This window comes from Lottia gigantea (assembly GCF_000327385.1).
Source record: "Lottia gigantea unplaced genomic scaffold LOTGIsca_10, whole genome shotgun sequence".
Lineage (NCBI taxonomy): Eukaryota > Metazoa > Mollusca > Gastropoda > Lottiidae > Lottia > Lottia gigantea.
Genome location: NW_008706747.1, coordinates 1,144,152 through 1,158,547, shown reverse-complemented (window position 1 = coordinate 1,158,547; position 14,396 = coordinate 1,144,152). Strand labels below are relative to the sequence as shown.

Sequence of the window (14,396 nt, the reverse complement as noted above, 5' to 3'; positions counted from 1 at the left end):
TTGAAATAGGATTTTTATTTTGGACAGCTCTATTGTTTGTAGACAAAAGTATTCCATTTTTATCTTTTCCAGGTGCACAGTTTCTGTCTACCTTAGAGCATGATTTACTGCGAGGTGTTGGTGGAAGATTAGACTCTCTGTTAGGACAATGTATGTATTTTGGATTGTCATTTAGTCGCGTTGGAGCTGATTTTAGAGGTCTCTTGGCACCGATATTCCAAAATGCTGCTCTTAATTATTTCCAAGTTGCTTTGAAAATTGCAAATAAAAAGTAAGTATATGACGCTTTTTCAGTTGATATTTTTCACTTCATAAATTGTTTTACATCCTGCTTTTGCTCCTCCTGATTGAGCTAATGAAGAGCACCAATAAGCTACGAAAATGCTGAAATTTTTTGTCTGACAACAGCACAATTAGTGGCATATTTTCCTCAAGTTCTGTCCTGTCAGAACAAATGAACACTTTATTCATGTCAGCCCGTGTGACCTAAGTAACTGACAGACAGACACCTGGTTGATAAAAATACAGAATATTTTTAAGTTTTCAATTTTTTCCAGGTTTGAAGAAAATATGGAATCCTATAATTTATTAGGAGTATCAAGTACAAGTAGCAATATACCTTATTCTTCTCAGGTATGTTAAATATAATAGAATACCTTATTCTTCTCAGGTATGTTAAAAATAGTAATATACCTTATTCTTCTCGGGTATGTTAGCAATAGTAATATACCTTATTCTTCTCAGGTATGTTACCAACAGTAATATACCTTATTCTTCTCAGGTATGTTAGCAATAGTAATATACCTTATTCTTCTCAGATATGTTGAAAATAGTAATATACCTTATTCTTCTCGGGTATGTTAGCAATAGTAATATACCTTATTCTTCTCGGGTATGTTGAAAATAGTAATATACTTTATTCTTCTCGGGTATGTTAGCAATAGTAATATACCTTATTCTTCTCAGATATGTTGAAAATAGTAATATACCTTATTCTTCTCGGGTATGTTAGCAATAGTAATATACCTTATTCTTCTCAGGTATGTTGAAAATAGTAATATACTTTATTCTTCTCAGGTATGTTAAAAATAGTAATATACCTTATTCTTCTCAGGTATGTTACCAACAGTAATATACCTTATTCTTCTCAGGTATGTTAAAAATAGTAATATACTTTATTCTTCTCAGGTATGTTAGCAATAGCAATATACCTTATTCTTCTCAGGTATGTTGAAAATAGTAATATACCTTATTCTTCTCGGGTATGTTAGCAATAGCAATATACCTTATTCTTCTCAGGTATGTTAAAAATAACAATATGCCTTATTCTTCTCAGGTATGTTAAAAATAACAACATACTTTATTCTTCTCAGGTATGTTAGAAATAGTAATATACCTTAGTCTTTTCTGCTATGTTAAAAATAACAACATACTTTATTCATCTGGGGTACTTTTTTGAGTTCTACAACAACAACAAAAATATGGTTTACTCAGCTGTATCCTTCAGGCAGCTTAATGTAATAATATTAACAGCTGTCAGTGATTATTTATTCCAGTCTAGTCAGCTGTATCCTCTAACTGCTTATTGTAATAGAATATCTACAGCTGTCAGAATTTACTATATTTCAGTCTAGGATGATATATTACCAGCTGTCATGGATTACATTATTTCTGTCCAATCAGTTGTGTCTATTATATTCACCTTTATGTCAGCTGAAATTACTAGCAGCTTGCTGAAATATAATATTAACAGCTGTCAATTACTTTACTTCAGTCCTGTCAACTGAAATTACTAGCAGCTTGCTGAAATATAATATTAACAGCTGTCAATTTCTTTATTTCAGTCCTGTCAACTGAAATTACTAGCAGCTTGCTGAAATATAATATTAACAGCTGTCAATTTCTTTATTTCAGTCCTGTCAACTGAAATTACTAGCAGCTTGATGAAATATAATATTAACAGCTGTCAATTTCTTTATTTCAGCCCAGTCAGCTGTATCCCCCAACAGTATTACTGGATTTTCACCCACTAGCAGCTTATTGTAATAATATATTAACAGCTTTCAATGATTTAAGATTATGTGCTCCTATTAATTTAGCCTGTAATGTAGCTGAATCACTACAGAGATCCTTGATGGAGATCAACAGAGTTATATTAGCTTTTTATAGGTAAGACTTTCTTGTTGTTGTGTGGGGTTTATTTCAAAGCTTAACTCTTTTTCAACCTTGTCAGTGATGCAGGTAAGGGGCTGACATGGAAAAAACATCTAGTCTTTGGAATGGAACAATAAACTGAGGGCCCATGTGCTACAGGCTTAAGATCCCTCGAGAGCTGGAAATCAAAAAAGAGTAGGCTTATGCAGCCTTTCTGGCAAAATTTCCCTCATTGCATTCTGTATGGCCTTGCCAGTCTTCGTTAGTCCAATTATGTGCAGAAAATTCCATTCATTTCATTTCATTTTATTTTTTTAAAACTTTCCTTAGTGTCTTGTTTGTGTGGAGTTTATTTCAAAGTGTACCTCAAAATGCGCAGGAAAAAAAATTATATTCTAATTATCTCCCCTTCTTCACTGCCTTTAATTGATATACTTTTATAATAATTCATTAGCATTTCCTAGCCATCTGTACCTATGGTGGATTTTTTTCATCTGAAATGCATTAGATGAGCTTTTGGCATTTGAAACAAATTCAAACATAATTTTTGTCCCAAGAATATTGTCAATAGTAGTTTCATTGACTTGTGATAAATTTTGATTTTTGCTAATAAAATATATTTACCAAATCTTTCATATGGAAATTTCCTTATTATTAATTTTTGGATATTTTGTAGAGCTGAAGAAACAACATTTAATGTAGAAGAGAAAGATCAGTTTGGACAGTTCTGTGCAACCTATGTGGTAGATCTGTTACCCTATATCAATAAATGTTTACTAGCTCTGTTTCCAACCAACCAGATTTCTCAAATATTGGGTGTACCTGTTTCTGATTTAACTAGAGAGGTCAGTACTGTTTTTCCACCTTCACAATGTCAAGCTATTACAAACTTTGTCTTATACTTTGACTGCAATAGCCACCTTTCTTGTATTACTGTGTTTTGTAAATGCAGTAATTTGATTGGTTTGTACGCTAGCAAATATAACCATTCAGAGGCCTCTGTAGAAACACACAGCCATAATGTTTGTAAGGGCTCTGATTGGTTGTATTCAATTATGTACAATCTAATAGAATTACTACAAGAAAGGAAATACAAGAAAGATGGCCATTGCAGTCAAAGTATATGTAAAAAGTCTGTAAAAGCTTTATGAAGATGCAATTACAACATTTTCTGGTTTTGTTACTGGAGCTACATTTATTCATTCTGATATTCCAGGGAAAAGTTTGTCAGGTGGACATCCCAGAAATTATGAAACAAGTTGATCACCTGCTACCCAAACAGGAAGTCAAGCCACCTACACCACCTTTAAGTCCTAAGTTACCAATTAACAAACCATTGCCAGACATAAACACATCCTTAGCACCCAATATCAATCCAAATGTTGATCCTGTTTCTAAGGAAAATGAAACCAGCCAATCTGTGACTCAGCAAGATTTTATCCTATCAGACGACAGTAAACCTGAAACATCTAATGACCAATCAGAGACTGTTGAAATCAAAACTGACCAATCAGAGGCTATGTCAGAATTATCGTCTGCAACCATGCTCTCTGAACCTCTGAAGGATCTCATCCCAGAAATTAATGAAGCACCGCTTTCCCCTCAGCCAGACAGATTTGAGCCTAAAAAGACTGAGGGATGGAGTGAACCAATATCTCTTACTCAAGACATAGATCTAAATTTAGCCTCAGACTTAGCAAGTGATGTGTTGCAAAGTTTACCTGATGTTGTTGGTTCAGACTTGGCTAAACCGAAAGAAAGTTTGAAGAAGCAAGATTAACTAAATTGTGTATATTTTAAGAGAATATTTTTTGCCAGGAGTCCATTTGGCCATAAGTCTGTGCAAAAAAGATTCACTTGTGGCATTTTTTTTGTTTAGAAAATGGGGTATATATTGGTAATATTGTATATTGTTCTGGCTTGTGTTGAAATAAAATGAAAAATGTCATCATTATAATATTTGTGGTTTTATGTTGTCTTTTGGCTTCTAAGGATAGATCTCTGTATCTGTATGATTGGACCACATTGGGCATTGATTCAGGATTCTTTAGAAAAAGGCTTCTTGCATGCCAATATAAGGTACAAAAAGAATTTTCTATTCTCATGGGGACATAGTCTAATCAACTCCATCTTGTGTTGCAAAATGAAAACTGCTAGGGGCAGTTGTCAAAAGGACAAAGGGAAACCATATTGCCATTTTCATCTTTCTTTTTTTTAAACCACCACTCATTAAATCTACCAGCATTCACTGCTGCCAAAATTTTTTCCTGGATTTTATAACGAATACGTTTGTGCTTCTTGTATTTCCACTAAAACTAATACGTTTGATGAGCTCACGGAGGATACTATTGCTATCTATGTAGTTCCCCTCTAGTGACGTCATAAAACACCAGATTTTGTCTTGATTTTTTTCAAATTTAAGGATGATTAGATTCAGTATTAAAGGGATTATTAGAGGTTTTCTAAACTTTTTATGTGTAACGGGGACACTAATAGCATCAATTTGCACCATTCCAATTTTCATTCTGACGTCTGAGGTTCTAATTCCACTAAAACTAACTTGTTTTATGACATTGCTAGAGGGGAACTGCATATATATATTATCAGAGATCCCTTGAGTTTACAAACATTTGACAAATATCGTTGGCCTCCCTTAGATCAAGGTTTCTCAGGAAAATAAATGGTTAAATCAAAAGAAATTAATCTTTCATCAAATTTTATTAACAAATGAAATGAAATATGATCAATGAAGCAAAATGAAATGTTAGAGGACAGGTCAAGGTCTATCCTGATTGGTTTTGGAATTAATTTCTTCACCAAAAATATTAATCAAAGCAAACCATGTGGTGAGGTTTCAATTTCAAATTTAAGGTTTTAAAGATGGGTTTCCTTATTTTTTATTGTCAAAGCAAATTATTTGATTATTTGGTGTTTGAATTATCATGTAATCTTAATCATATCATTATGTTCTTATTGCATATGCCAATCATAAATGTCCATGTATCTACAGTCTGGATAAACAAAAGAGACTTTTTGACCATTCTTGGATCAGTCACTCATTTTGCTAGTAATTCTCTTCTAATTTAGCTAATTATGAATTAATTATGGACATATGTGACAAACTAATATTTTTTCAAGTCATTAGAACACCTCTTCTTTCTATTCATATAAGTATTAGCGTTTTCATTGAAAACTGAAAATAAGGGAACCCATCTTTAATCTTCAAAGAGGGATGCAGTAAATCCCTTCCTTGAAAACAACGGCTGTTTAGCTTCTTCCCTATTAGCTACTCTACTGTAATGAACTCTTCCCCATATTGCACAACTGTGACACTATAAATTCAACATAATACTATTGAACTCTACTCTATTTTTCTTATGTTTCATACACTTAAATAGGTTCAAAACCTACACATGCATGTTTACTTGGTGGGTCACTTTTTAAATGTTCAAAATCATAATGTCATGACAAATTTCAATGGTATTTGCAAAACCCCCCTGGGCCTCTTACTCTTTTTGAGGATTATAGATCTTTACTATGTACAAATGTTAAAAAAGACATAAAGGAATCAAAAAGCCAGTTTTTTCATCATGAGGTAGACATGAGAATCCACCTCGAAACCGTGAAGATTGTTTGGATCACCTTTTAGTCTCATCAATAAGCCACCAAATGATATAAAGGCTGCCCTGAAAATACAAAATAATCAACATTACATGAATAAATTTTAGGCAACATATACTGCGGTGAGGAATTCACACTTGCCCCATTGTAACAATCTATTATGAACCATGTCTTCTACCTTGACTGCAATAGTCACTATTCATGCATAACAGAATGTTGGATTGTATGCCAGCAAACACAGCTAATCAGAGCCCTAGACGCTGTAAACATAGCTTTGTGTTCACAGACTTTCAGTGGAGGCTTCTGATCGTCTGTATTCGCTTGCATACAATCCAATCAAATCGCAGGATTTACAAACTTCAATGATACAAGAAATGTAAGTCTTGTAGTCAAGGTATAAGTATGAAGTTTGTATTATCTTGACATTGTGAAGATGAACTTGCCACTGGTCAGGCCATATACACCAATGGTGTCCAAAAGGAGAGTTCTTCTTCCTTTGCTATACTGGTATTACCACAGCATGAAATTGATTTCTTTCCAAATGAACTCATATTTCAATAATAGAGGTAGAAAATAATATGAAATGAATGGAGTTTTACATCCTACTTTTCTGCACTTTGTGAGAGGTAGAAATCAAATATAATTTTTGAAAAGTCTGCCAAACAATCCCTTCAATGTAGTACAAATAAACCAACATCATAGAGTTACTGCCCCTGTGCTAGGAATTGATTTAAATAGGTTCATGTAAGTTTTTTTGCAGCATTATTTTGTATGAAGATGTTAGCAATATCAATTGGCAAATGATTCTTTCAGTTATTTGAACTGCAGTTGCGGTTTCGACACAGGATAACTTGTCAAACATTTGTTGATCTGTGGCTGACTTGGTAATGTTCGGCTTTGAAAAGGAGCACAAAGTTACCTCCCTTATGAAAATTGTAAGACCTGATAATCTTTCTTACGTGACCATTTGATCATTGGAATACCTTCGTAATTAGCTAATTATGAGTTAATTTTTTACTTTAGAGACAAACTGGTATTTTTCATAATAATGAGAACACTTTATATAAGTATTAGCCATCCAACAATCAAATATATATAAAAATAAATGAAAATAACCTGGCTTTAAGATGATGTTACATAAAATAAACAATATAAGCAGTTACAAACAGATTTGCTTAGAGAAAATAGCATAAGATTGAAACTTAAAAGATTATTAAAATTTCGCAGGTTGACAATTCCTCTCATAAGATCACATAAAATGTATCAAATTCATCCATACATCCATCATAGTTAGTAGAAATTTTTTGAAAACATTCCAAACAAGAAACAAATTATATGTCAAAGCCATCACCAAAAATTAGGAGATATTTTTTGCAGGAATGATTACATACTAGTATGAGAAATGATTTGGAAAATGAGGTCGTTCATTTTGTGCGTTTTCGGGGCAATGTAGATAGTGGTTGTTTTAAATCATGAACTACCAGCTAACCACACTGCCACAGAACCACACCCACTCTGTTTCAAATGAGGTGGTGTTCATGATATGATCAATTTGAGTGCAAGAAAGTGAAAAAGGTGGATGAATTGATGGATTGACAGAAAGATGGATGGATGAATTAAGCAGGTTGATTAAATAATATAGGTTGTTTAACGGTTCAACCATTAAAAATAAGATAAGTAAGTTATATAAATTCATTAATTTATATTAATCATTTCATCATCATCATCATCATTATATTTTAGTATCAGGTATTTAATAATATATGTTCAGATGATTTTAAAGGAACGCTACCTCTTAGAATGGATGTAAAATGGTCAACAAGTGTGTATGTTCATCAGTTGGACCAAAGAATAGAATCTATATATAAGATGATATATCCAATAAACTAAATAATTATTTAGTCTAATGAATTATTACTTAGTTATATGGATTTATTGGATTATAGAAGGATTTTTCTGTTGTATAGTTTTAACACCAGGTAAGTCCACTGATGAACAAAGACTCACTTTGGGCATGTTTAAAACTTCAAAAAAATTTTGGGCATTCTAAATGGTAGTATATCTTTAAAAGGGCCTTCAACTGTAATGGATAATTTGAATATTAGCTGTTGTTCAAATTCAATAAAGTTAAAGAAAAACATTTCAAAATAATGAATGAAATCTGCAATATACAAGAGGTGTTTTTGACAGCCAATTTGATTTGGTTTCCATTTGCTAGTAAGATGCAATTTCGATAAGATTAGCGGTGGTCTAAAATTGTGAAATTTATTGGTGATTAACCAATATGGCTGCCTCCGCTGACAGCAAAAGAATGTCATCTATTGTGATTATTATTATTGTTAAACTTCCTCATTTTTCCATCTTCAGAAAGTCTGATCTAATCGTCTAACCACCTCCTGGGATGATTAGGATGATTAGCTTAATCAGTTTAGGCAAACTTTCTTACAAATGTATCCATAAGTCTAAACTTCCTGGCTCACAAATGCACAAAATATCGATCAAATTCAATTGGCCTACAAAATCGTGTAAGAGGACTTAAATTATATAAAATATGTACAGGTATTTACATGATATCAATAGAAAGTCAGTAAGTAATATTTCAACAATAATAGTGTTGTGACACACACTTTTTAACTGTGTGAATAGATGACTGAATAATGTTTTAACATGTTAATAAAAACCTGGTTGGGGTGTGTATAAATTGCAAATTGTAGCCTTGAATGAATAGAAAATATCATGCATATCTTTTTTTTAAATCTTTCAAATAAGATTTTTATTTTAAATAAAAGCTGTGAAAAATGAGCAATCTTTAAACTTTAATTTTCGCATCATTCAGAATATTTCCAATATCAGCCAACTAATTCAGACATTTTCCTACATCACATACCATCCAGGAAAGGACACGTCAAAATTTGAAATTTATTTTTACTTTTTAAGAAACATGTTTACTATTACTCATTAGGGTATATTTATCTCCTTTTAAAATAACTAACATTTCACTAAATATAGTCATGGTTTATTCCCATCTTAAAGTTGGACTGTCCCAAATATTTAATTATAAAATTGTTAATTTTTGTTAACATATATTCTGATACATAAACCAATTTGAAGCTCAACCACATTAATAATGTATTAAACATGTATAATATCATATTGATTCAAAATTTTTATATAACACAGTATACTTCATTGAAAGTGATATTTTTAACATGTATTTTGATACATAAAACTAATTTGATACTTTAAAATAGATATTTAAAAGTCATGTTGTATAATGATATGTTTTATGTTGTTGTGATTATGTATTCAATACAGCTGACCACATTAATGTTTGATGCTGTCATTATCTTGATGTTTCAAATTGTGATTATGTACTGTATACAGCAGACTATATTAAAGTGTTTAATATTATTGAATGATTATCTACTTTGATACTGTCATTATCTTGATGTACTATATTAAAGTGTTTAATATTATTGAATGATTATCTACTTTGATACTGTCATTATCTTGATGTACTATATTAAAGTGTTTAATATTATTGAATGATTATCTACTTTGATACTGTCATTATCTTGATGTACTATATTAAAGTGTTTAATATTATTGAATGATTATCTACTTTGATACTGTCATTATCTTGATGTACTATATTAAAGTGTTTAATATTATTGAATGATTATCTACTTTGATACTGTCATTATCTTGATGTACTATATTAAAGTGTTTAATATTATTGAATGATTATCTACTTTGATACTGTCATTATCTTGATGTACTATATTAAAGTGTTTAATATTATTGAATGATTATCTACTTTGATACTGTCATTATCTTGATGTACTATATTAAAGTGTTTAATATTATTGAATGATTATCTACTTTGATACTGTCATTATCTTGATGTACTATATTAAAGTGTTTAATATTATTGAATGATTATCTACTTTGATACTGTCATTATCTTGATGTTTCAAATTGGGATTATGTGATGTATAACAGCAGTCTATATTAAAGTGTTAATAATTTTTTTTTTATTTATTTAATATTTTAATTGAAGACTATCATCCAATTTGATAAAGCAGATTATTTTATGAATATTTCAACTATGCATTGTTTATCAAAGACTACCTAAAAGTTTTTGATAGTGTATCAGAAGTATTTGATACAGTAGACCTCTTTAAAAGCGATATTAACCTGTATTATTTATCTATAAACATAATGATCAGATCAGACAGTATTCAGTCTTTTATCTCTATGTTATCTTGTTGTGTTATCTATTACAATAAAAATAAAGGATAGGGTGAGCGACTCCCTCATATCATTGACTGTTCAAATTATATCAGTGCACGTACTTGATTTAAAGGCACAAAATTACCTAAGAATCTGCTTCATCAATACATGAAGCTAAAGCTTAAGTTTTAGCCCATCAAACTTTACATCTGGAGTATCCAACTTTAAGCTACTGAAATTTTTTCCTTTAAGCAGTAGTATTTCAATTTGCCAGAAGTTTATCAGCGAATTCAATCTCTACTACATACTTTATACTTGACCCCACCCCTACCATATTGGTCAAACAAAAGAATTTCAAATTAGCAAGCATACCCCTGTTTTAATCAAAGTTCATAAAAATTCTGTCACTTCAGCTGAACATGACTGGCAACCATAGATAAATCAACAGTCCTACTACATTTCCTGATTGCTGAAAAAGGATCAAAAATTTCAACAACAAAAATTGCTACTTTTCTTAAAAAAATACCCTTACCTTCCTGATTGAAAAATTCCCCTCACATCAAACGAAAAACTCTTACTTGGTATGGGAAGAATTTTTATCTTTTCAAATACACTTGTATACTTGACCCCAAACACGATGAACTTTGACCTGGTCTAGAGGGCGGGGTTTAAGTAAATGTTGGTAATGATGTACATGTATGATGTAGGAATGTAAGGTTTAACTGACAAAGTTAATTAAGATGTTACTGTTAATTAATTACTATTTACTATTAATGAAGATGAATGTTTGATGACATGTTTGATGATATTTGTCAAAATATTTTTCGGTTTTCTTTTCATTTGAAACAGTTTAGTTAGTATACATGTTAGCAGCCCAAAAAAAATATCAAATGTTGAGTCTTTTAACTACCAAAAACATATAATACTGCCACATACTTTTAAGAATGTGCAATTTGCCTTGGAAAAACATTTATGCTGTTTCCTTTTAACTTAAAATTTACATATTTTATGAGCATCAGGGACACTGTTAGCATCTATTTGCGCCATTTTAATTTTCAATCAGACCTCTGTAGTTACAGATAAACATAAAAAGTTTTTAAAAAATTCTTTACAAGCACTTCAAAACAATGATTTTGTTTGAAACATTCATCTGGTGATATTCAAATCAAAAATTCTAACAGTATGTTGAGCATAATAAAATAAGAGTGAACATTATTTATTTGAGAATTAGATGAGACCACAGTAATTAGAGAAACTTCGCGGAAGGAGGTCATAATACTGCAATTTCAGCATATTCACTAGGTCAAATCATTAATATGTAAATTGTCATCCATTTTTCATAATTCACACAGTATTTCAATGTAATTTGTCATGGAGATCATATGCTTTTGACTGCTCTCCAATTTGAGAGTGTATCAAATCAAGTAATATTATAAACCAAATTGCTAATTTTTTTTAAATTAAAATCTAACCATGGTGCCCTTTTCAGTTTAATCAGCCATTTTGTCCATTTCTTTTCATTTGCCTAAAATTAGATTGTAAGGCCTTTTCAGACCAAATTTCAGAAGCGTCTAATTTTTCAACTGTGTATTTTAAGTCCACCTAACACCTCTCCCACTTCATCTGCTTTGTTTTTTAACATCTGAGATGCTTGAATTCTGCACAAAGCATTTGAGAGCTTCCAAGTTTGTTCATGCAAGAGAAAAGTACTAAGTTGACTCGAACACAAAATGAAACTATGGTTAAAGTGTAAGAGATGACATTGACCATATGTCTACAAGATCAATGTCGTGACACTTGAGGCTAATACGTAACCAGACACTATTGTTATGGGACAATTCACCAAATTTTTGTATGGTTTCAGACTTGGTAAGTGATTAGTTTATTATGTTAAAATCAGTTGATCCACTATGTTAATACCTAGGTCAACTTTCAACTATTTATATCACTTTTTCCTTTTTATAGGTTAAAAGGAGCTGACACATAATTTGGGATCAAATTTACTCACAAGATATAAGATACTTGCGTTTGAAATATGTGGATTAAGCAAATGAAGAGATATGATGATAAGAGGTTTGAAGCAGATACATGTACCCAGTCATGATTTAATGCCAATAAGCTCAACTCAAAGATGATCAAGGAAGTGGGAATCAATTCAGTGCAATTAAAAGCCATTTCATGTCTCTTATGATAATATCTTTTAAACACAAAAATCAAATTAAATTTGTTTTTATTAATTCAAACAACATACACATTATTTTATTTTTTTTGGAATTCTCTCCTGAATTTCTGGTAAGGAATAAAATTGCCTTGTTCATTGATAGTTCAGTATGATTTCAGATTCCTATACGCAAATTACAAGAGTTTTTAAATGTTTGTAAGATAAAAGTTTCACTTGTATTTTGGTGCCGATCTTTGATGATACCAATCCAGAAGAAGATGACGGATGCCAAAGAACTTAGGATACCAAGAGTTACAGGAATTCCAGGCAAACACATTTTCAGAATGAAACCAAAACTAATCACATGACTAAACTACAGATGGTTATAAACAAACATTAAACAGAAGAAAATTAAAATAATCACAGGAAAAGTTGACATGCAAAACGGCCATCTTGGATTCTTCAATGTCCAGTATCGGAACTCTTTAGTTTTGAAGTTACATACCGTTAACCTCAGATACCAGAAAATGCATTTACACCAAAAAACAACAATGTAAAATGCATATCTGGACCTGAGTTCAAGGGTCATTTCAAGTGTTTTGCATCTTGACAGGATTCAATGTTTTTAAAATATAAAATGTCATTTTTTTTCACTTTCAAAATTCACTTTTGCTCAAAAATGTACCAAGATTTCCGTAGTTAGATATTAAAACACCACAATGCTGAAATAATACACTCTAAACTAAAGTAACTGAAACATGCAAACTAAAATTAGATGGAAAATATAGAGAGGGTTACACACAACATCAAAATAAGACAGAAGTTACTTCCACAAAGAATTAGGCAAAAAGATTAAAGATTAGTTATCAAAAGATTATAGGATTAAGAGATTATAACCAAGAATGTATTTTTTTCGAGAGAAAATAAAGTTAAGAGACATGCACTAAAAGGAAAATATACATAGTTATAGAGAAGGACAGAATTTGGGGTAAAAACTAAAATGGATTCCCATGATATTAAATTGATGAAATTGTTTGATCCTCATACATTTTAAAAATAGATTTTCATTTTTTTTTTTATGATATTTACACTTGCAAATTCACAGCTTTTTGTGTGCCTATATACAGAAGAATAGACCTCCAAATCCAATTAATTTTGACAGGTGTCCGTAAAAATACAACTTCAAATTGTCCAAATACTAATTCAAAAAATACAAATACTGAAACTTGCAAGAAATGTATCCAACTAACAAAGTATCCTACAAACTTAAACGACCACAAAAAGTTTTCAAAAATACTGCAAAATCCAAAACTTAAGCCACACATAGATATTTCTTCGAAAAAAAGGAAAAACTTTAAAAAAATTTTCAACAAAACTTATTCAATAACATATCCAAAACTTCCACAATGATCCAAGATATAAAAATAGTTATCCCAAAATATTCTGTTCACAGCAGGTGGCAACACAAGAAAGTACCAGATTTTCACAGGTTTTACTTGAATCCCACGTTCATATACTTATTTCAAGTAACTAGTTCGACCTCATGCAGATTAATGTGACTAATATAAGACCAACTCTATTTTATATCTATTCTAAGAACACAATGCCAAAAATATCAATTCAAATTTGAAAAAATATTTGCCTATAGAAACATTTGAATAAAAAAAAACATCCTCTTAGCAACTAGTAACAAAATGGGTAAATATGTTATCTACTATTGCATGTAAGAACATGAAATTTAAAAAAAAAAAACTTCCTTAAGGCCTATTTATTATAACACACCCATTAGTAAGAAATATTCAACATGCATACAGCATGTTATTGTGATTAGATTTCTGTTGCTACATGAAGTGACCTTTTCTTTCTTCATGTTTTCACCCATGTAACTTTGGACTTTGTTGAAAAAAACTCATTAAAATAGTGCCCAAATGAATAATGAATTAGTCTAAAAAATTTGGATATTAAACTATACCAATTGAAAAAATATAAAAAAACTTCACATACAAAGTACAAATTCAACTGAACCGAAAAACCGACTTGAAAAATATTTCACCCCACTCGTGAAAAATCAACCATTCAAATTCAAAAAGATGTCAAATTATTTCACTATCATTTTAACACCTCAATCTATAATAATTCATCAAAATTTTCTCAGAAATTATGTCAAAATATCAAGCCATATTGTTCGAACAAGAACCCTAATGAAAGATGATCGAATATGAAAAGT

At 30.8% G+C, this 14,396-nt stretch overlaps 1 protein-coding gene across 1 annotated transcript; it reads left to right on the top strand.

The window, feature by feature from the left end:
- Positions 1-80: 80 nt before the first annotated feature.
- On the top strand, positions 81-3,014 carry LOTGIDRAFT_94820 (hypothetical protein; the record flags this gene model as incomplete). Its single annotated transcript, XM_009046083.1, has 4 exons — positions 81-271; positions 558-633; positions 1,985-2,169; positions 2,831-3,014. Coding segments are annotated over 4 exons (636 nt in total), but the record flags the coding sequence as incomplete, so codon positions are not given.
- Positions 3,015-14,396: the final 11,382 nt, after the last annotated feature.